Raw genomic sequence first — 25,064 nt, 5'->3', positions numbered from 1 at the left:
GCCTTTAAGTATGAAATGGGATAATTTATATAAAACTTACATCAGAGTCTGACACACATATTAAGTGCTCAGTAAATGATAGATTTATAAAATAATCTTTTTATTTATGTTAAAATGTTGCATACTCAGTAATTTATCAATGTAGCAAAGGATAAAGAACATAAATCCCTTTTCCATGTCATTTTAGCCCTTTACCTTCCCTGATTTTTCTTCATGTCATTTGCTACAGTCTGCTTTCTGTTTTTGCAGTTTTTTTGTCTTCTTGGCAACTGTCTTGTTGGATTGTCTTCTTTTTGTGTAAGCATTATTAGAAAAAAAAGATCTTTGTTATACAGAAACCAAAGAGAATATTTTGACTCTCCATGTACCTATTACCTAGCTTAAGGTAACTTAAAATGTTACATAGTTGAAGATCCTTTATTTTCCACCCTGATTTCCTTCTCTGCCTCATCCCCCAGAATTAACCACTGTCCTGAGTTTGGTGCTTATCATTCCCATATACTTTACGTTGTTACAATTTTCTTCATGCCTTTGGGATTTGTTGAGTTTCTTGGATCTGTGGGTTTATAATTTTCACCAAATATGGAAATTTTTTTCTCCATTATTTCAGTAATATTTTTTCTGTTCCCTCTCCTTTGTTTTAGGGACTCTAAATACATGTTTATTGGGTTGATTGAATTTGTCCCATAGCTCACTGATGTGATTCATTTTTTTTCTTTCTTTCTCTATGTGTTATATTTTGGACAGTTTCTGTTGCTGTGTTGATTCAGTTCATTAATTTTCTGAAGTATTGAATCTACTGTTAATCTCATTTAATCAGTTTTTCTTTTCAGACATTTAAATTTTTATCTCTAGAAGTTTGATTTGGTTCCTTTTTTATTTTCTGTCTCATTAACATGCTCATGCTTTTCTCTGTTTTCATGGATATATGGGATAAATTTATAACAATTTTTAAAATGTCCTTGGGTACTACTTCTATCATCTGTCATTTTGGGGTGGGTTTTTTTGTTTGTTTTTATTGAAGTATAGTTGATTTACAGTATTGTGTTTCAGGTGTACAGCATAGTGATTCAGTTTTTTTGCAGATTATATTTTATTATAGGTTATTATAAAATATTGGGTATAATGTCCTGTGCTATACAGATAAATTCTTGTTGCTTATTTATTTTATGTTTAGTAGTTTGTATCTGTTAATCCCATACCCCTAATTTGTCCCTCCCCATTGCCTCCCCCTTTGGTAACCATAAGTTTGTTTTCTATGTCTGTGGGTCTGTTTCTGTGGTTCTGGGTTTTTTTATTGATTGTTTTTTCTCTTCTCTGGGTTATATGTACCTCTTTTTTAAATACCTGGAAGTTTTTTAGTTAGATTTGGCAGACATTATGAATTTTACCTTTTCAGGTCCTAAATATTTTTCTATTGCTTTAAATATTCTTTTTTTAAAATTTTTTTATTTTTTAAAATTTATTTATTTATGGCTGTGTTGGGTCTTCATTTCTGTGTGAGGGCTTTCTCTAGTTGTGGCAAGTGGGGGCCACTCTTCATCGCGGTGTGCGGGCCTCTCACTATTGTGGCCTCTCTTGCTGCGGAGCACAGTTTCCAGACACGCAGGCTCAGTAATTGTGGCTCATGGGCCTAGTTGCTCTGCGGCATGTGGGATCTTCCCAGACCAGGGCTCGAACCCATGTCCCCTGCATTGGTAGGCAGATTCTCAACCACTGCGCCACCAGGGAAGCCCTGCTTTAAATATTCTTGAGGTTTGTTTTGGGATGCAGTTAACTTACTTGGAAACAGCGTGATCCTTTTGAAACTTGCTTTTAAAAAGCTTTTTTTTAGTGGGACCAAGCAGCCTTCAGTATAGGGTTAATTTTGTCCCAGTACTCTTCTGGGTACTCCACCCAGAGCCTGTATATTATGAGTTTTTCCATTATTCTTGGTCCTGTGTGAGTTCTGGGAATTGTTCTACCTGCTTCTTTCTAGGGTTCTTTCCCCAGCCTCAAGTTTCCTTATATGCATGACTGATCAGAACTAATGAAGACTCTGAGCTCCATGAGCTATTAGTATATTTTGGAGATTAATCCTTTGTCAGTTGCTTCGTTTGCAAATATTTTTTCCTATTCTGAGGGAACAACCCAATCAAAAAATGGGTAGAAGACCTAAATAGACATTTCTCCAAAGAAGATACTCGATGGCCAACAAACACATGAAAAAATGCTCAACATCACTAATTATTAGAGAAATGCAAATTAAAACTACAATAAGATATCACCTCACACCAGTCAGAATGGTCATCATCACAAAATCTACAAACATTAAATGCTGGAGAGGGTGTGGTGAAAAGGAAACCCTCTTGCACTGTTGGTGGGAATGTAAATTGATACAGCCACTATGGAGAACAGTATGGAGGTTCCTTAAAAAACTAAAAATAGAACTACCATATGACCCAGCAATCCCACTACTGGGCATATACCCAGGGAAAACCATAATATAAAAAGACACATGCACCCCAATGTTCATTGCAGCACTGTTTACAGTAGCCAGGACATGGAAACAATCTAAATGTCAATCAACAGAGGAATGGATAAATAAGATGTGGTACCTATATACAATGGAATATTACTCAGCCATAAAAAGGAATGAAATTGGGTCACTTGTAGAGGCATGGATGGTCCTAGAGACTGTCATACAGAATGAAGTAAGTCAGAAAGAGAAAAACAAGTATCGTATATTAACACATATATGTGGAATCTGAAAAAAATGGTATAGACAGTCTTATTTACAAAGCAGAAATAGAGACACAGACTAGAGAACAAACGTATGGATACCAAGGGGGAAGGGGGTGGGGGTGGGATGAATTGGGAGATTGGGGTTGACATATATACACTATTGATACTATGTATAAAATAGATAACTAATGAGAACCTACTGTATAGCACAGAGAACTCTACTCAGTGCTCTGTGGTGACCTAAGTGGGAAGGGAATCCAAAAAAGAGAGGATATATGTATATGTATAGCTGATTCACTTTGCTGGACAGTAGAAACTAACACAACATTGTAAAGCAACTATACTGCAATAAAAATTTAAAAAAAAAGAAATAATGAAGACTGAAGAGGAATTCTGCAGATCTGTGGAGCTCTCACTATGCACCTCTCCTCTCTGGTACTCTTACCTGTGAATTTTACACACCTTGGCCTTCCTGAATTCTCAACTCTGTCTCCTTATCTTAGATTGCTGGACTTTGTTTAGTTTCCCCCTCCCTCTGCTGCAGCGTGGAAAGTTTTTCCAGGCAGTTTCCTGGGCATTTATGGGACTTTGTCCAACATCTGAAATCATTGTTTCTTATTTGTCCTATTTTTTTAGTTGTTTTAAAGTGGGAGAGTTAGTCTGTTCCCTATTATTCTATCATGGTTGGAAACAATTGCCTGTATATAGAAAGCCATAGGTATTCTAAAATACTGTTAAATATCTTATGTGCCTGAATATTAGGTGAGATGTCGCCATCCCAAAAGGCTTATATTTGAGACCTCTAAACTTGCTTATATTACAGAGTAATTTATAAGTTATTTTGCACAGCAAATGACTATTTGAGAAGAATACATTGACTTGTTATGTCCTTAATCAGTGCCAGGTTGGATGTTTATAAAAGATGCAATGAGTGTAGAATTTAAGGCAGATTAAATAATCATTCCTGAGTATGGCCTTAAAAACCATAGGCATTGGATTAAAAAGTATACTAAAGAGTAACATAGTAAGTGATTATGTTGTAGAGATTATAATATATACTGAGAAAACCAATGGGAAAAATTGTCTGTTATGTGAATAGGTACTAGCAGTGATTTGGGATAAAGTGTCAGGTGATATTTTATTTTATTTATTTTTGGGGTGTGTGTGAAAATATTTTTATTTATTTTTTATACAGCAGGTTCTTATTAGTTATCTGTTTTATCCATATTAGTGTATATATGTCAATCCCAATCTCCCAATTCATCCTACCCCTCTTTTCCCCCTTTGGTGTCCATATGTTTGTTCTCTACGTCTGTGTCTCTATTTCTGCCTTGCAAACCGGTTCATCTGTACCATTTTTCTAGGTTCCACATATATGCGTTAATATACGATATTTGTTTTTCTCTTTCTGACTTACTTCACTCTGTATGACAGTCTCTAGATCCATCCACATCTCTACAAATGACCTAGTTCCATTCCTTTTTATGGCTGAGTAATATTCCATTGTATATATGTACCACATCTTCTTTATCCATTCACCTGTCAATGGGCATTTAGGTTGCTTCCATGACCTGGCTATTGTAAATAGTGCTGCAATGAACATGGGGGTGCATATGTCTTTAAATTATGGTTTTCCCTGGGTATATGCCCAATAGTGTGATTGCTGGGTCATATGATAATTCTATTTTTATTTTTTTAAGGAACTTCCATACTGTTCTCCATAGTGGTTGTATCAATTTACATTCCCACCAGCAGTGCAGGAGGGTTCCCTGTTCTCCTTCTCCAGCATTTGTTGTTTGTAGATTTTGTGATGATGGTCATTCTGACTGGTGTGAGGTGATACCTCATTGTAGTTTTGATTTGCATTTCTCTAATAATTAGTGATGTTGAGCAGCTTTTCATGTACTTCTTGGCCATCTTTGGAGATGTCTTCTTTGGAGAAATGTCTGTTAAGGTCTTCTGCCCATTTTTTGGTTGGGTTATTTGTTTTTTTAATACTGAGCTGCATGAGCTGTTTATATATTTTGGAGATTAATCCTTTGTCCGTTGAGTCACTTGCAAATATTTTCTCCCATTCTGAGGGTTGTCTTTTCCTCTTGTTTATGGTTTCCTTTGCTGTGCAAAAGCTTTTAAGTTTCATTATGTACCATTTGTTTATTTTTGTTTTTATTTCCATTACTCTAGGAGGTGAGTCAGAAAAGATCTTGCTGTGATTTATGTCAAAGAGTGTTCTTTTTATGTTCTCCTCTAAGAGTTTTATAGTGTCCCGTCTTACATTTAGGTCTTTAATCCATTTTGAGTTTATTTTTGTGTATGGTGTTAGGGAGTGTTCTAATTTCATTCTTTTATGTGTAGCTGTCCAGTTTTCCCAGCACCACTTATTGAAGACCCTGTCTTTTTTCCATTGTATATCCTTGCCTCCTTTGTCATAGATTAGTTGACCATAGGTGTGTGGGTTTATCTCTGGGCCTTCTGTCCTGTTCCATTGACCTATATTTCTGTTTTTGTGCCAATACCATATTGTCTTGATTACTGTAGCTTCGTAGTATAGTCTAAAGTCATGGAGTCTGATTCCTCCAGCTCTGTTTTTTCCCCTCAAGATTGCTTTGGCTAGTCGGGGTCTTTTGTGTCTCCATACAAATTTTAAGATTTCTTGTTCTAGTTCTGTAAAAAATGCCATTGGTAATTTGATAGGGATTGCATTGAATCTGTAGATTGCTTTGGGTAGTGTAGTTCATTCATTTTCACAATATTGATTCTTCCAATCCAAGAACATGGTATATCTCTCCATCTGTTTGTGTCATCTTTGATTTCTTTCATCAGCGTCTTGTAGTTTTCTGAGTACAGAAACTTTGAGTACAAAAACCTACCTTTCTTTCCTTAGGTAGGTTTATTCCTAGGTATTTTTTTCTTTTTTTTGCAATGGTGAATTGGATTGTTTCCTTAATTTCTCTTTCTGATCTTTCGTTTTTAGTGTATAGGAATGCAAGAGATTTCTGTGCATTAATTTCATATCCTGCAACTTTACCAGATTCATTGATTAGCTATAGTAGTTTTCTGGTGGCATCTTTAGGATTATCTATGTATAGTGTCATGTTATTTGCAAACAATGACAGTTATTTCTTCTTTTCCAATTTGTATTCCTTTTATTTCTTTTTCTTCTCTGATTGTTGTGGCTAGGACTTCCAAAACTATGTTGAATAATATTGGCAAGAGTGGACATCCTGGTCTTTTTCCTGATCTTAGAAGAAATGCTTTCAGTTTTTCACCTTTGGAAATGATATTTCCTGTGGGTTTGTCATATATGGTCTTTATTATGTTGAGGTAGGTTCCCTCTGTGCCTATTAGAGTATTTATCATAAATGGGTGTTAAATTTTGTCAAAAGCTATTTTTCTGCATATATTGAGATGATCATATGGTTTTTATTCTTAAATTTGTTAATATGGTGTATCACATTGATTGATTTGCGTATATTGAAGAATCCTTGCATCCCTGGGATAAATCTCACTTGATCATGGTGAATGATCCTTTTAATGTGTTGTTGGATTCTGTTTTCTAGTATTTTGATGAAAGCCTAAGAGACCTCTGGGACAACATTAAATGTACCAACATTCGCATTATAGGGGTCTCAGAAGGAGAAGAGAGAGAGAAAGGACTCAGGTGATATTTTAATAGATGGATTAAAAAAAGTACAGCATCTAAACAACTTAGATGGAAATGAAAATGATGTTTGAGATACGAGTTAATTCAAAAAGTGGCTGTAGTTATAATGACGACCCTAACGTTTAAGGTGAATGTGAAGTTTGACTATAATTGTTTTCTGAATGTGAGTAGAATAAAGTAATATTTTAGATATATTATTTTAATAATATGTTGTTAAATATATGTTGAGTCTGCTTAAAGTAGATATTTGATTATTTCATCTGTATTCACCTAAGAATATGACTACTTAAAAGTTAAACAGTTTCAACTCTGTTAATGGGCTGAAACACTATTTCTGACTCTTGCTATAGTGATTTTCAATCTCCAGTGTTATGAGGTCTGCCAAACTTAGGAATGCCTTCTCTCTCTAGGGTAGACTATTTTAGATAATAAAAATTACACATAAACAGAACACTAAGGGAGAAACCAACTATAGGAGTGAGGTATAAGAAGAAAATGGGAACAGTGCACTTGTTTGAATTTGAGGCAGTTTATAATACCTGTAGACTATGAGGAAACCTTGTGGACAGAAATTGCAGGTAATGCTCTTCCTTATTACACATTTTTACAGGGGAGCATGGCTGCAAGGTTATGAGACTGAAAGCCAGTTGTAGCCCTATGCCTTGTCCTGTCAGCCTGTCTAGCTCTATTTTCAGTGATTTTTGAGGAAAAGACATGAATTCACAAAGTTAGGCTACTTCTGGGTTAAAAATGAAGTCTTCTTGAAGAGTTTGAAATGGTACATAGTTACGGTTATCTTTTTGTGGTGGTGTTCTTTTTTTTTAAGGGATTAAGTGAAATAGATTTAATAGGGCACTAAAGTTAAAATCTGACTTAATTGGTAAAATGTTATTATTACCATTTTTTAATAAAGGGAGAAAAGGTAAGTTTTAGAGATAATATTTTAAATTATTGCATTTTGTTCTTCTCTCTCCCCTTCTCAAAAATACCACATGGAATATTCCATTCATTACTGTCTGAGAAAGTCATTACTTTGCAAGCTGCAGTTGCTGAAATGGTTTAGTGGAAGAACTGTTTGCTTGCATTTTTTTTTTTTTTTAGTGATTTTTTTTTCTTTTGGTAGTTATTTTTTGAATATCCAAACTGTAGCAAACAAGGAGGAGTTTTAAATTTATATCGGGGAAACCTCTTTGTGGAACATTTCATTAGATGCCTCCCTGTCAACCTCATATCTTTAAAAGAGGGATTAATGAAACAGCATCTGAAGCAGCAGTGAACTCTTGCGGAATAAACCCTGACCTCTTCCACAGTGTTTTGTGGGATAATTTCAAGTTCTTCAGATACAGATTACATAAAGAAGATTGTAGGGCACGTGACACATTCTGGTTTCCTGTATTTCAGGTAGTAGAAAAATTGCTACCTCTAAGAATGGATCCTGGAGAGATCTTGTCACAGTTATAACTTTTCATCAGTGGTTTTATCTCACAACTTTATTTTTACTTTTTGTTCATATAGGCAACTTAAAATAGTTTGCAGTAAACTGCTTTATGTATTAAATATTGTAATGGTAGAGTAATGGATTGCCTGTGCATTGTAACCACAAAGGTAAGATATAGTATGCTTTCTACCTTTGTTAGTGACAGTGTGAGAGACCTTTTTGTTTATAATATATTTAAAAAATAAAGTGTAACCATTGTTATATATTTGAAAATAGATATTTGAATCCATTTGGTGCTTAGTTTATATCCTTTAGGAAAGGTAATATTCTGAAATGTGTTTCAGATAGCTAAAAATAGTATATTGAACGGATATTTTTTTTCCCTGAGATTTACAGGAAGCATTTCTCCCAACAGCAAAGGTGTATAGGACCCTGATTATATTTAAATCTTCTAAATATATTCTCAAAGTTCTCCCCCTCTACTTTATTTTCTGTCCCCATATGTCATGCTGGTTGAAAGTATAACTCATTTTGAGAACATTTTCTGGACTCTCCCATTTATTTATTGCAAATATAGTTAATTTTTGTTTTAAGAAGAATAGTCAAGTTCTGATTGTGTTGCCTTTGGAAAGATGTTGATTGGATTTAAAATGGTTAAACTTGTGCAAGAACTCCTTAAAGTTATTTGTTTTAAAGTCTGTTATGCTCATCTTCAAAGTGCAACATGCTTCACTTAAGCTCTGAGTTTGGTTTCTTTTATTCCTGAGCACCAGTTTGTGGACATTGTGTGATTGTGTAAGATTCAAGATGCTTACATTTAAAATTTATATATTGGTTTGTAAAATATGGAATAATTTATTTTGGGGGTTTTATTTCTATAAACTTATGACACAGTGTTAGACAAAATTGTTGAGATTTTTAAATTATGTTCAGTAATAAAAGAATCAGTAAATTTGTGAATTCTGAAAGTAGTCTATTTTTATGTAGTGAATTATTTTTCACAAAAGGAAAAGCAAGAAAATTGATCTAAATTAGTTTTGTTTGCTTTTTGTTTAAAATTATAATTCAGACAGTAAGAGTTTTCATCAGATACTAACATACCCATTATCTGGTCCCATTCTATTTATCAGGGATGTCTTCCATGTACCTCTGTGTAAAACTGTCTTATCAAAATATTCTTACAGAATGTTTAAAGGGCAGTAAGCCTGGGACACAGGTTTAGTCTAGTTAGTTTGGTTTGGGTTTTTTTTTTCCCTTCTCTAAGTTCTTTTCATGGTTGTCGGTGGTTGGTTCTCTCTGTGATTTACCTTTTATCACTTCATTCACTTTAATTTTTATTTCTAATATTATAGCAAGGTTATTTGAAATGATCTATCTTCTCTCTCCCCTGTCCTTTTTGATACATTAAAATATTTTGTATTTGATCCTTTTTAAGCAAAAGAGAGCTACCATTGTTAAAAAAATTTGTATGGAATCAATATCTAAAGTTTTAATAAGTTTTTATTATGTAACTGTTAAAGCAAAAATAGAAAAGATGTAGGTTGGAAATTAGGAAGCCTAAAATATTATTTGTAGCTACTTTTGAAAGAGCTAAATTAAAATGATTTCTTTTATTAGAAATAAACCCTTTGAACGTATTTAACCAATAGCTATAGGAGGAAGAGCAAAAATCTTAATTTTCTTTTCGACTGAAGTGCTGCAGTGTTTTCTTCCCCTTGAGTCTTTTCTCGCTTTTCTGATCTTTAGAGAGCTTTATGGTTTTTTATATATTTTTAAAGTCTGACAATATAGTTGATGTAATTCTATCATGTTAATACTAAAACACCTTTCCAAGTGAATTTTTTTTCATCATCCGCCTCCCCTCTCTCCCACTTGTGTAGGCATGGTGAGCTAGGTAGGCATGTTGCATCACTGCTACCATGGATACCCTTAAGAACAGGCATGTGGGTTGAGTTAAAGCAATGATGATTAGTTTTCTGGGCTCCCCCCCCCATAACTATATGTTCTTCACAATGAAGACTGTTACTTTAAAATGTTTGCAAATGACTGGGTTGTGAGATGTGATGACTAAATCATCATTGTTGCTGAACAGCCAAATTTTGGCCTCCATTTACAGTAGTATTATTGCAGTCATAAATAGCTCTAGTTCCTTTTCTGATTAATACATTTTAAACACATGTAATGTTTGTTTTGCCTCTTAGTAGGAAATGAAAATGTATTTCCTCTTCAGTCTGAATTTTTAAAAATACTTGTTCTGAATTTACGTATTTTGCAGGGGAAAAGATCCTAGTGAGCATTTCTCTTGTGCAGTATTTCTTTATTGTTAGTATACATACATAGATCTTTATGTAATTTAATCAGCTTGGATACAATATTTTATTTTGTGCTTTTCCACATAATGTCTAAGAGATATTTGTTTTTGTGTTTGTAAATCCTTCTGTTCTTAATTAGCTCCTTTGTAAATGTATGTCAGTTGAGGTGGAATTAATATTGTTAGAGGGCCAGGAAGAGATGTGTAGTTTTGTCAGACTCATTATCACTATGGGAAAATTAACTCCAAGTATACGAAGTCCAACAAGAGTGATTTGGGAGTATTGTATACGGTGTGTTTTCTTTTTTTAGTGGTAAGCGCTGTGCAGCTTCAGCTAAAGGCATTCATATTCTTTAGTATAGAGGTTTCCCATCTGTCTGTTAACTTCTGAGAAAAGGGAGTTGCATAACTTCCGTATCAGAATTTCTTGCAGTAGAATCATGTCTTTCTCCATCTTTTGTTATACTATTTGTTGATCAAGTAGAAAAGGGATATTTTCTCTCTCTCTCTCTATTCATTTTAGGGTCATTTAGCAGAAGTTTAGGTGGCAGGAGAAAGACCTGAAAAGAAAAAAATTTTCTCGTGTGTTCTTGATTAAGCTTATTAGGTGGAAAGGAGTGTTCATATTTCAGGAGATTCTCTTGCACTCAGTACCAGTTGTTATTATTTTTGTTATTCAACTTGTTTGGCGAAACTTGGAGTCCATATTAAATTCTGTTAGGGCAATATTTGAAGTCTGTGCAGTCTTGGGGAGTCTCTTCCAATTAAGGGACTGCCAATACAAATGTATTAGGAGCTGCAGACCAGGTTTTCATTGTTTTTATTAACAGGTCTTTTTTTTTTTCCCTCCAGCTCTTGTGAGGTGGTTCCTTGTTCTTTGAGATCTTCATGCATAATGATTTCCTTTGTTTGCAAGTCCTTGCCCCCAAATCTTATTAACCCTTCAGATTCCAGTTTATAGATTATTTCCTCAGGGAAGCCTTCCTTGAGGCCCAAGATTAAATAAGGTTCTTTTATTGATAACTTCTGTAAGTATACTTTCCTTTCCTTTTAGCACACAGTGTATCATGTATTTGTGTGATTCTTTATTAGTGTATGTTTCTTCCACTGAACTATAAACTTTATAAAATAAGACTTTTATTCTCATGGTATTCCCGAGGCCTGACCAAGTGTCTGAGTATCTACATATAGTGGATACTCAGTAAATAATTGTTGAATGAATGAGGCTTTGGCACAGATGTTCCAAACTTGTGGATTAAAAAAAATAAATGAATATTTTTACTTTGTAATGCATTTAAGCCCTCTTTTGAATATGGTTGTATGTTGACATCCTGGAAAATTGTCACTAAAATTTATTTATCTTTCTATATTTATTATGAATTCAAAAGGATCCAGAAAATGGCCCATCTTCCCAGTGTTTTCCACCTCTTTCTTAGTTTATGGTGGGGATGGACCACATCATCTTTTTTTTTTTAACATCTTTATTGGAGTATAATTGCTTTGCAATGGTGTGTTAGTTTCTGCTTTATATCAGAGTGAATCAGCTATACACACACATCTATCCCCATATTTCCTCCCTCTTGTGTCTCCCTCCCACCCTCCCTATCCCACCCCTCTAGGTGGTCACAAAGCACCGAGCTGATCTCCCTGTGCTATGGTGGCTGCTTCCCACTAGCTATCTATTTTACATTTGGTAGTGTATATATTGGACCACATCATCTTGTCTTGATACTTACTTGTCTACTATTCACTTAAGTATTTGACTTTTTTTGAATGGTTGTATATATAATTTTTTTTCTTGCTTGTACTTAATTTGGGAGAGTCAGATCCTTTTTCATTTTACAGGGCTTACTTCCATCTCTAGACTGCAAAATGTTGACTAACAAGTTAAGTACTGTCCAGTAGAACTTGATGCAGTGATGGAAATGTTGTGTATCTGTGCTGTCCTATCCACTGACACATAAAACATGGCCTGTTTGACAGAGGAACTAAATTTTAATTAATTTAAGTAGACTTAGATTATTGATTGTAGCAACCATTTCCATACACCAGCCAACCATTCACGTATTTATTCTTGAATTTTTTATACATTTTTTTGAGTGGGTAATAAACTTACATATTATTCAAAATAAACTCAGGAATCAAAAATCACTTTAAAAAATTATATAGTTATGTCTCACTTCTGTCCCTTCTCACCCTGGTCCCCATAGGGAACTATTTTTATTTGTTTCTATATTTTTTCCAGTGTTTATGCATATACAGGAATTAAGAATGTTTTATTTCTCCCTTTCCCTATACAACAGATAATGTGTTTTATATTTATATAATCTTTTGTCCCTTGCTGGTTTTACTTATAATATCCTGAAGGGCTCTCCATTTTAGTATACATAACTTTTTCTCATTCATTTTTCAGAAGTATAATGTTTAGTTGTGTGATAACACTTTCCTTAACCAAACGTGGTCTTTTAAATAAATGACCTGTAACAGCTGGTTCTAATTGGAGAAAGATGAAAGTTGGATAGTACCTAGTACTGAATATCATGAAAAATTCCGAATTTTCAAAAGTTATAAATATATTTTTGCTAAGCACTAAAGTTCTTTCTAACCTCTTATTATAAACAATTTTTTTCAGTGAAAAAACTTTGTATGTGTGTCATTTTATATTTGTGCATGTATATCTGTATCATGTAGGATTGCTGGTTTAGAGAGTAAATGTGCTGTAATTTAGGGATCTATTGCCAGATTCTCCTCCACTGGAGTTGTGTCATTTTGCATTCCCACCAGCAGTGTATGAGAGTGATTGTTTCCCTGAAACTTTGTCGACAGAATGTATTTTCAAATTTTTGTATTTTTGCCAATTTCCTGGGTGAGAAATGGTATATAAATGTAGTTTTAATTTGCATTTCTCATATATTTAAACAAGGTTTATTATATTTCATACTTTTTCCCTTCTGAGTTGGTCTTTTTCTTCTCAGTTTCTAGGAGCTCTTTATATAATAACAGGGAGCTTAGCCTTTGTCTGTGATGAGTTGCAGATTTTTTCCCCACACTTTGTCATGGTGTTATTATTAGTTCTCCCCTCCCTTCCCCTCCCCTCCCCTCCCCTCTTCTCTCTCTTCTGAATTTTGAGGTCATAGCAAGACCTTCCACATTCATATTCCAGAGTTACAAGGAATTCCACCCAGGTGTTATAAAAAATTCACCCAAGTATTCTTTTGGTACTTTATATAAGATTTCATTTTTAAGTCTTAGGACCATTTAAAGATTATCTTGATCTGTAGTGTTAGTTGTGGAACTGGTGTAATATTTTTCCACATGGCTACCCATTTGTTCCAGCATCATTTATTTAAAAGTTCATATTTACCCCCACTTGATTGAGATGCCACTTTTTTTTTTTTGTGGTACGCGGGCCTCTCACCGCTGTGGCCTCTCCTGCTGCGGACCAACAGGCTCCGGACGCGCAGGCTCAGCAGACATGGCTCACGGGCGCAGCCGCTCCGCGGCATGTGGGATCCTCCCGGACCGGGGCACGAACCTGTGTCCCCTGCATCGGCAGGCGGACTCCCAACCACCACGCCACCAGGGAAGCCCGAGATGCCACTTTTTGACATATGTATTTCGGTCTGTTCTGGACATCGAATTCTGTTTCATTGGTTTGTCCATTTAAGAACCAACTTGATGGCGTTTTACTTACTGAAGCTTTTTAGTATGCCTTAACATCTAATATAATTATTGTTTGTCTTTGCTTCTCTGTTTTTGAGTTTTTTATTGAAAAAAGGATGATTCTTTCTTGTTTGTTTATCCATATAGATTTTACAATCAACTTATCTAGTCTGAGAAAGTGTTTCAGTATTGGGAACAACCTCTAAATAAGTACAGTCAGCCCTCTGTAGTCTCACGTGCTGTATCTGTGAATACAGAGGAACGACTGTACTACATCATTTTATATAAGGGACTTGAGCGTCTGTGGATTTTGGTATCTGTGGGGATCCTGGAACCAGTCCCCTCACCGGATACCAAGGGACGACTGAATAGAACTCAAGGAAAGTTTTTTTGCCCAGTAAGGAGAGGCAGGAGCGTTTGGTAAAATTTTCTCTTACATACCTTCCCAACTAATAGTATAAACTGCCAACAAAAGGGTAGACAATAGTCTTTTTGATTCCCTAGCCTGGGGAACAGGATTTTAAATTCATCTCTTAACAGTTCTTACCAGTTGATTTTTGTTTAATCAAAGACACATTTTACCTGTTTATTGCCAAAGTTTACCAGTTGCCTTTTGACTAAGTGAAATAGGTTTATTTTCGGTCTATGTTGGATGCCTAGAGGGCTGTGTTGAGAATTCTAACAGATTGAAGGAAAAGTGCTGTCGTCAGTTCATAGGCTTTGCCATGGCTGAGGGATTGGAGAAGGGTGAGGGCCTTGGTAGAGCAGTGGGATCATTTGTATTTGATGTTTTGAAAATCCTTACACATTATCACCTTGTAGCATTTTAAATGACTCTACTGTTTGGATGTTTTATAACTAAGTCAGCATTTGGATTATTTCTGTTTTTTTCTCTGAAAATGATGTACTTGATGCTTAGTCTCTGAGCATAACCATTATTCTTTAGGTGAGGAATTTCAGTATAGAAGGTATGAACATTTTTTAAAAATTTAATTATTTATTTATGGCTGTGTTGTGTCTTTGTTGCTGCGCGTGGGCCTTCTCTAGTTGCGGCGGGCGGGAGTCAGTCTTCGCTCTGGTGCGCGGGCTTCTCTTTGTGGTGGCTTCTCTTGTTGCGGAGCACAGGCTCTAGGCGTGTGAGATTCAGCAGTTGTGGGTTGCGGGCTCTAGAGCACAGGCTCAGTAGTTGTGGCGCATGGGCTTAGCTGCTCTGCAGCCCGTGGGATCTTCCCAGGCCAGGGCTTGAACGCATGTCCCTTGCATTGGCAGACGCGCTCTCAACCACTGCGCCACCAGGGAAGCCCGATATGAACATTTTTAATGTTTTGATAAATATTGCCACAATTTCTAAACTTTAATTACCTTCAGATTATTTTTCCAGTTAAAGTACCCTATTTTATATTAAGTGTGTTTTCACTGAACTGGTCCTGCGTTTTACATGTGGAAAGATTCATTATAGCTTCTGATCTTATCCATAATGATTGAGTTTCTCGACTGTTTCACTTTTTGTTAACTTTTAATATCCAGTCAGTGTTCATCCGGGGTTTACCTTATTTGGGACCTACTGCATTGGAAAAATAGAGGTTGCTTCAAGTACTATCTATTTCTGCTTATCCTTTTACAATTGGACTTTCAAATGGATGAGGATAACTAAGGCTTCTGTTTCTCTTATTTTGTCAGTCTCTCACTTTTTAAAATTCCTTATAGTCTACATTCTGCCGCAGTCACTCAACTGAAATTGTGCATTAGTCTGGACAGAATAAAGAATAATTGTTAAGAGCTCAAGCTCTGGAGACCTTTGAGGTTCTAGTCTCAACCCTTGATTCCTGGACAAGTCATTTATTCCTTCTGTGTTTTGTTTCCTCATCTCTAAAATAGGGGAAATAATGGCACCTACCTTACATGGTTATTAAAGATTAATTGAGCTAATAATTACACACTGTCAAGTGTGTGAAATGATGACTACCACATAGAAAGACTTTAATAATAATGTTAGCAGATATTTTTAATAATTTTTATTAAATAGTAATAAAATATATAGCCTTCTGGTTGGACAGAACAATCTTTTCTGAATCATTCTCTCTGCCTTTACACTGTTGGTGTTCCCTCTTTTATAATTCTTGTTCCCTGCCTTTTATGACTAGTGTACTGGTTCTCTTTCTTTATTAAGGGTGGTGGATGGTTTAGGTACAGCTATATATTAAGGCAAACTGGCATTAGGAATAAAAGGAAAATGAAAAAGGATGAGATTTAAAGATACTTTTACACATGCCTGGTTCTGCTTTATCTATGTCTTCTTTTGCTGCTTTTATTTTGGATTTTAGAGTTATGCTAATGCCTGTCTTTGGAGACAGCTCCCTGAATCTCTGATTGCCAAAAGTTTATGACTATATATCCTTCTTTTGGTGATTGGTATGTAACCATCTTATATGGATAAAGAAAAAGGATTGTCCATATGTGGGAAAAGATACTTGTGCTTCCAGTGGATACTCAACAACTATTCAAGTAGATAACTGATAATGGTAGGTAATAAATCACCAGAGAAATGTTGAATTGTTTTGGCTTATCAGTTTGAGAATTATGAATAGAAATGTCTTTGATTTAAATGTTTGTATTTATACGTCAGGACGCTTTTAGTTGTGCTGGGTTGTATTAAAATTGTATATTAGCCAGCAGCTTTGAAAGGCGTGTGAGACCTTTTTAAAGAAAATCCTAGTACAGAGATTTCAGGTTTTTTAGATTTTAGGAAGTTGAATTTTAATAATACATAGAAATGCTGCCCTCTACTGTTGCCTAGTTGTTTTACTGCCATGTAAAAATGTTCAGTAACCTCTCCTAGGATAACTTTTTTTAAAGTATTAGATTGGAGTATACTATTAGATTGGAGTATAACTATATAAAATATTATTCTGATAACATAATTGTTAAATTATTTTTATTACTCCGTGCTAACTCCCATTAAATATGTTCATTGTCATCATTTTTTGGCTTTTAGAAAAACTTGGATCTTGGAACAAAAGTCTTAGCTTCTTATTTTACATGGTGAACTTTAGGTGGTCACTTGATTGATTCTGTATGGTTGTGAGATTCAGAGCTTGTATTGATAGCTTATAAGCAAACTAAAAAGTTCTACAGGTAAAGGTATTTTTCTAAAGTAAAAATTGTTTTAATATCTTATGTAATTGATTTGAAATTCTAATCAATATTAAATAGGGATGTAAGATCTTCATATGTTTACTAAAAGGAAGCCCTGCCTAAACAGTGGTGATGTTGACCAAAATTTTAACCTCTGGATTTCAGGTTTTTCACTGTAAAATGAAAGGATTAGAAGAGATAATTTTTAAGATTACCTTCAGCTTTGTTTTACTGAGTACCTATTGTATATGAAGTAATCTACTGTATATAAGATAGAAATGGAAAAACAAAGATGGTTAGTATAGTTCTTGCTCTAGATCGGGTCAGCCAATTAGCCAAATCAGACCGTGGTCATTTACTTAATGTCATGGCTGCTTTCATGCTACAGTGGCAGAGTTTGAGCAGTTGCAGCAGAGACCATATGATCTGCAAAGCTGAAAATTTACTGTCTGGCCCTTTATAGAGAATGTTTTCTGACCCTTGCCCCAGATGAACTTGGGGTCTGATGTTGAAGATAAGTATCTAAAAAGATAATTCAGAATGGGCATTTATAAAGGACGTACAAACAAAATGCCAGGAGTAGTTTAAATAAAGTTAACATGCAATAAAGGAAAATATGCTTTCATCATCAACACTGTTCTTCCCAGTTCAGTAGTGTGCTAACATCTAGTAATTCCCAGAGATTCCTGTTTATCAGACATTAGCAAGTATCCTGCTTCACAACCTCATTATCATCATTACCATTATGACTTTCTTTTTGTAAAATGCACAAATCTATGTAGGCACTTCAGTGTCTTTTTATAACTGTGACCACTACCTATGTAAAAATATAAAACATTTTCAGTACCCCAGAATACTCCCTTTTGTTCTTCCTAAAACATTTTGGCCTCCCCAGGAGTAATCATTTTTCTGACCTGTATCACTGTAGATTAGCTTTGAACTTCTTACAAATGTAGTCATATAGTGTATATGGTCATTTCCAGTTTCTTTCACTCAGCATGTGTGTCTCTGTGTGTGTCAGTAGTTTGTCCCTTTTTATTGATGTGTAGTATTCCATTGTATGACTACACCACAACTTTATTTTGCTGTTGTTGGAATTTGGGTTGTTTCCAGTTTGGGGCTGTTAAGACTAAAGCTGCTTTGAACATTTTTGTGGAAGTCTTTTGTGGACATAAGCATTTATTACTCTTGGGCATATATACCTGGGAGTTAGAGTTTTAAATTCATCTTGTAGAGTCCTTACCAGAAAGTGTTTGTTTAATAGGACAAGGTGGGAGGGTGGAATCAAAGACACATTTTCACCTACTTACTAAGTTTGACTTGTCCACCTCTCCATTACAAAGTGACACCTTTACATTTCTTCATGAACCCTGTGACTAAGGCAACCTACCTTTTGACTAAATCAAATAGGTTTTCTTTTTCTGATGCCAACTTTGGTTGACGTTGGGTGTTTAGAGGTCTTTGCTAAGAAGTCTAATAGCAGGTTGAAGGAAAGAGTGCTGTCGTCATTTAGTAGTCTTTGTCGTGACTGAGAGATTGGAGAAAGTTGGAGGACCTGGCAGAACAGTGGGATCATTTGTATTTAATATATTTTGTATATTTAAAGTTGCCATTTTAAACTCCTTTTCTTCTAGTTCTGACATCTGTGTCTTCTGTGGTTCTGCTATGGGTCTACTTTTGATTGTTGTTCTCTTATTGTTCATGTTTTTCTGATTCTTTCCATATCTTGAAAGTTTTTTGTTGTGTGCTTTAAGTAATGTGTGAAAGAACTATTGAGACTGAACCAATGTTCTTTTCCTTGTAAGAAGCTAGAATGAAACTAATCAATTAGGAGTTGTTTGTTTAGAGCTAGGTTGCTACATTAGTTACTTTCAGCTCACTTCAATTTTCAAATATCATAAGGATGAGATCAGTTCTGTGCCTTTCCCTTTCCACCAGTAGGACTTTAAGACCTAAGAACTGTGACACTGTAGAAATGTTTCACTGCTTTTCCAGCCCAATTCTCAGCCTCCTACACTTCAGTACTCTCAGTAAATGTCCCATGAGGGTGATCCAGTGTGTGGGGACAACAAGCTCTCCATTTTAGGTTCCTCCACATTCCAACTTGACATGCCAACCCACATGTGATTAAAAACTCCACTGCTGGGCTTCCCTGGTGGCACAGTGGTTGAGAGTCTGCCTGCCGATGCAGGGGACACGGGTTCGTGCCCCGGTCTGGGAAGATCCCACATGCTGCGGAGCGGCTGGGCCCGTGAGCCATGGCCGCTGAGCCTGCACGTCCGGAGCCTGTGCTCTGCAACGGGAGAGGCCACAGCAGTGAGAGGCCCGCGTACCGCAAAAAACAAACAAACAAACAAACAAAAAACTCCACTGCTTACCCCAGCAGAGTTCCTTAACCTAGATCATGCCCAGTCCTTTGCCCACCTGGGTCAAAACTTGCTAAGTACTCCGTTTAGGTAAGTGTCTGCCTTCTCTAGAAAAGGTTCATCTCTTTGGAATTTGGATTCCTGAGATTAATTTGTGTTCAGAAATTTCCGTTTTTTAAAATGAAGCTTTTTGTGATAACTGTAGATTCATGTATGTATGTAAAAAATAGTATAGAGATCTCATGTGCCCTTTACCCCATTTCCTTCAAAGGTAACTGTAGTACAGTGTCACTAACCAGGATATTAACATTAATATAGTCAAGATCCAGAACATTTCCATCACCACAGAGATCCATTATACTGCTTTTTTCTAGCCACACCTACTTTCCTTCCACCCCATCACCCTCTTAATTCATAGGAACTTCTAATCAATATTCCATTTCTGTAATTTTGTCATTTATTTTATATAAATGGAATCATAAGTATGTAACCTTTTGGGATTGGCTTTTTTTTTTTTAAACTCTAATTTTCTGGAGATTCATCCAAAAAATGATTGTTGTTTATATTAGTAATTTGGTTTTTTGCTGTTGCTGGGTACTATTCCCATGATATGGCTGTACGACTGATAACCATTCACCTGTTGAAGGACATCTGAGTTTTCCAGTTTTTGACTATTACAAGTAAAGCTGCTATTAAACATTTGTGTACAGTTTTTGTGTGAACATAAGTATTCATTTCTCTGGGATAAATCACCCAGGAGTGCAAATTGCTGGGTCATATGGTTGTTGCATATTTATTTTTTTAAGAAACTGCTAAACTGCTTTCCACAATGGTTGTACCATTTTTACATCCTCATCAGCAATGTGTGATTGATCCAATTTCTTTGCATCTTTGACAACATTTGGTGTTGTCACTAATTTTTATTTTAGCCCTTTTCATAGGTATGTAGTGATATCTCATTGCGGTTTTAATTTACATTTTCCTAATGGCTAATGATGTTGAATATCTTTTAATGTCCTTATTTGCCATCTGTATATCCTTCTTGTATACCTGTTCATGTCTTTTGCCCATATTCTAATTGACTTTTGTTGTTGTTGAATTTTGAGAGTTCTTTACATAATCTAGTATACTAGTCCTTTGTCAGATATGTCATGTGCAGATATTTTCTTTCAGTCTGTAGCTTGTCTTTTCATCCTCTTATTAGGGTCTTTCATGGAGCAAAGGTTTTTAATTTTGATGAAGTCCAGTCTATTAATATATACTTTCATGAGTCATGCTTTTTGTGGCAAATCTTTTGACAGTCATGTGTTTGTTGCTAGTGTATAAAAATACGGTTTACTTTTGTATTTTTATCTTGTACGCTGTGACCTTGCTGAACTCACTTATTAGTTGTAGGAGTTTCTTTGTAGGTTCCTTGAGATTTTTTAATGTAGATTGTCTGAAAATTGGGAGTTTTTTATTTCTTACTTTCTAATCTCTATGCTTTTATTTCCTTTCATTTGCCTTATTGCACTGGCTAGAACTTGCAGCATCTTCAAGATAGAACCATAACCCTTCTTCTTATCAACACTGTTGGCATCCTTCTGTAATTCATTGTAATTTCTTACTTGGACCCAAGTTCCTAGTAGTTGATCTCTCTTTCCTCTGTTGCCTAGATATATAACGTATTCTCCACATAAACCAGAATGGGAAAAAAATATCTAAATCAGAGTCTCATCTCTTCCTTGTTTAAAATTCTCTGAATGGCTCACAGTTCCAGTTAGAATAAAATCCAGTTAGAATACGCTCATTCTGGAATATTAGATCCTACCTCAGCTGGACTCTGAGCTACTCTTCTCCTGGTTGATTTAAGCTACTCTTCTCCTGGTTGAGTCTTCTCTAGTTATACTAGCCTTCTTTCAGATCCTAAAATTCCAATACTTTTGGATCAGGTACTCCTACTGCCTGAAAGCCCCTCTTCTTGATTTTTACATATCAACCTTCTTCAAATCTTTTAGGGTTCAGCCTAAATGACACATCTCAAAGAGGCCTTCTCTGACTAACTTAAATCTTCCCTGTTCCCCCTTGACCACACACTGTTTCCTTTTCAGTGCTTATCACTCTGTAATTGTTTACTTTGTTTAGTTTACAAATCTATGTGGAAAATAAAATTACTCAATGAATTAGAAATTTTGTGATATGTAAATAAAAACCTAATATTTATAATTTTGGCAGCCTGACATTTTAAAAATATAATTTGGGGATCAGACACATGGCTTTGAATGCCCCATTTGATGGGCACATTTAGAAAATTAACATTTAATGTAATTATCAATATAGTTGGGTTTAAATCTGTCATCTTGTTGTTTGTTTAATATTTGTCCCATCTGTTCTTTGTTTTTTCCTTTTACTACCTTGCTTTGTAGTAATTGGGTATCTTTTATGATTCCATTTTATCTTCAGCTATTGGTTTATTACAATAGCTATACCTCTTTGCTTTATTGTTTTAGTTGTTGTTCCAGGCCCCAGAGTCTAAGATACACAATATATGCATCTTTAAGTTATCATAGTTTACCTTCAAATATTATAGCACTTGACATACAATGTTAAAATCTTGCAACAATGCACTTCCATTTCCTCCTCCTTTCATTTGTGCTGCTGTTATCATACATCTTCTACATGTATCGTAAACCCTATAAGCTATTTATTTTTTCTTTAAACAGAAAATTATCTTTTTCTTTTCAGATTAATAGACTTAATATTTTAGAGCAGTTTAATGTTTACAGAAAAATTGAGAAAATGCAGAGTTCCAGTTAATGAGCCAATATTGATACAATATTAACTAATGTCCATTGTTTGCATTAGGGTTCACTGTGTATGCTGTATATTCTGTGGGTTTTGAAAATATATAATGACGTGTATCTACCATTACATTATCATACAGAATAGTTTTATTTCCTTAAAAATCCCCAATGCTCCACCTGTTCATCTCCCCTTCCCCCCTGTGCACCCCTGGCAACTACCGATCTTTTTCCGCCTCCATAGTTTTGCCTTTTCCAGAATGTCATATAGTTGGTATATAGTGGTATATAGCCTTTTAAGTTTGGTTTCTTTCACATTATAACATGCATTTAAGGTTTCTCCATGTCTTTTCATGCTTGGCACATGATGGCACATTCTTTTTATCACTGAATAAGATTGTTTTCGCTAAAGAATGTCCATACTTTTTCATGGGCAGCTAGGTCTTTTGCAAATAAGGTTGATAACTTTCAAGGCTTCTTTTTAGGCTTTTTTTTTTTTTTTTTTCCGGTACGTCGGCCTCTCACTGTTGTGGCCTCTCCTGCTGCGGAGCACAGGCTCCGGACCCGCAGGCTCAGCGGCCATGGCTCACGGGCCCAGCCGCTTCACGGCATGTGGGATCTTCCCAGACCAGAGCACGAACCCGTGTTCCCTGCATCGGCAGGCGGACTCTCAACCACTGCGCCACCAGGGAAGCCCTAGGCTTTTTTTAAGTTGGGTCTCCACTAGCCTCTTCTTAGGTTTACTACTAAGCCTTGACTGTCTAGGAGTGTATACTGATTACTCCAGGTGTTCATTGAGGTCTCTCTTCTCTGACTATATAGATCTAAACACCTCCCTGACAGTTCTTGGCCTTGTGGAGTTTCACGTTATCAAGTAAATTAACATTCAGACCAGAATCTCAAGGGCACTCCCTCTACAGATTTCTGGAGCTCTTTCTCTGCTTAGCTTCCTCCTTTCTGATAATCTGTTTTGCAAATACCAACTGCTTTAGACTCCCTGAAAACCAGTGTTGATGTCTTCAACCAGTCTTGATCTCTTCAGTTCCGTGAGATGGCTGTGTTTGCTTGAATTTCCCCATTGTGTGCCAGGTTCTCAAATTTGCCTCCAGGCAGAAAGCCAGAAAGATGGTATTGTTCATCTCATTTGTTTTCTTTCTCTCAGGTATCACAATCCTGTACTGCTTGTTGTTCCAGTGTCTGTAAACTGTTACTGCATGTATTTTTTTCCCTAGTTTTCCAGTTTTTTAAAGCAGAAGAGTAAGTTCTGTACCAGTTACTCCTTTGTGGCCTGACACAGTTTTTCCGATTTTATTTATTTAGATCCTATTTCACTTATAGATTTAAGATGGCCTACTCTGGAATATGAACTTATTTTTCAATAGTTGCCTTTAAAAAAAAATAACATTCTTGCTCTTTGGCAGTAAAGGAGATATAAAAGTAATGTATTTTCATTGAAAACTACAGAAATAGATAACAATGTACATAAGCCTTATCTGTAAATTCAGGCTCCATATCTACCGCTGTTAACATTTTGGTATGTTCTACTAATTTTTCTAGGTGCATATGTAACTTCTTATAAACATAATTGAGGGGCATGCGCACATAAACACATAATCCTCTTTGTTACTCCAATTACAATTTTTTTCCTTTTAGAAAATACAGGTTGGAATAGCTTTCTGTGGCATTACATTTTCTTTAAAAGTGTATGTGTCTATTTGTGTGTGTTGTAATGGCAGTTAAAGATTTTTATCACAATAATGTATTATCATTTATTCAGACAACATGGGATTGATTATGATTAAACATTTATTTTTTCCAAATGTAAGATCTTTAGTCAGTAAAGACTGTACTCCTAATTTTGTCTTCTGTACTTTTTTGGGGATATTTTGTCCTTGTTTCATCCATTTCATCCTCTCTGAGGAAAGTATTCTCTGTTGAAATTTTGGACTCGGTTCACTTTGAGAACTGTGCTTTTCTTTTATTAATTGGATCACCTGTATTTGTAAGCCTATCTGTATATTAGAATCGCATAGAGAGCTTGTTAAAAATAAAGATTCTTAGGCTTGAATTAGACTGAATACCTGGGAATCTTATTCAGGTAGGTCACCATTAGGGAACCACTATTCAAAACATGATCTCTGGTACTCTAGGATTACTTAAAGATCTGTGCGTTGATTGGTTCAGGAGGATGTACAAGAACATATGATGGAACTCATTGACCCTCAGCCAGAGCCTCTCTGCTTTTATTTATTTATTTTTTTCGGGGGGGGCACCCAACTAAGATATGGTTTCAGAGAAGTTTTATGGGAAAGGAAATGTGTTTACCACAGTAATAGCTTATCAGAGCTCTGCCTCTGATGTGTGATGTGTTTATCTCTTCAAATATAAAGAAGTCGCTGCATAAGAGTTATGGCTTGTTAAAGCTTATAAAAACTATTTAAATGGTTATATAAATATGATGTTTCCCAAATATCATACTCTTAAGTTATAATTTTTACTTTATGGTTGAGTATATTGAACAAATTTTTAATAAATTATTTTAATCCAATACTTAAAATCTTTGAATAGAAGTTAAAAAATCATAGTTGCTACCTATACATGGTAGTTTTTCCATTCTGTGAATATGGAATGTTTCTCTATTTATTTAAATCTTCTTTAGTTTACATTAATAATGTTTTGTAATTGTCAGTGTATGAGTATTGTACTTTTATTAAATTTTTTTCTGAATATTTAGTGCTTTTTTATGTTAATGTGAAAGGAATTATGTTCTTAATTTCATTTTCAGGTTGTTCACGGTATATAAAGTTACATTAATTTTCGTATATTGCTGATGTATTCTACATCCTTACTGAACTTTATTAGTTCTAATAGGTTTTGTGTGGGGGGATGGGGGGGACTCCTTAGGATTTTCTACATATAGAATCATGGCATTTGCAAATAAAGCAGTTTTACTTCTTCCTTTCCAATCTGGATACCTTTTGTT

General features: G+C 35.3%; 1 protein-coding gene across 23 annotated transcripts in view; it reads left to right on the top strand.

The window, feature by feature from the left end:
• The window catches only part of DLG1 (discs large MAGUK scaffold protein 1), a 285,801-nt gene that overhangs the window by 33,445 nt on the left and 227,292 nt on the right, over positions 1–25,064 (top strand). The window contains exons 1-2 of one of the 23 annotated variants that reach the window (XM_060298256.2): positions 7,456–7,789; positions 7,904–7,993. The exons of 21 other annotated variants lie outside the window; for them this stretch is intronic. In XM_060298256.2, the coding sequence (XP_060154239.1) occupies positions 7,964–7,993 (30 nt within the window). In that variant the 5' untranslated portion in view covers positions 7,456–7,789; positions 7,904–7,963. Of the gene's footprint in view, positions 1–7,455; positions 7,994–25,064 lie in introns of those variants that run through there. One more of the 23 variants, XM_060298255.2, reaches the window with a different exon arrangement.

This window comes from Globicephala melas, chromosome 4 (assembly GCF_963455315.2).
Source record: "Globicephala melas chromosome 4, mGloMel1.2, whole genome shotgun sequence".
Classification (NCBI taxonomy): Eukaryota; Metazoa; Chordata; class Mammalia; order Artiodactyla; family Delphinidae; genus Globicephala; species Globicephala melas.
The sequence above is the reverse complement of the archived record's forward strand: the minus strand, read 5'-3'. Positions and strand labels throughout refer to the sequence as shown.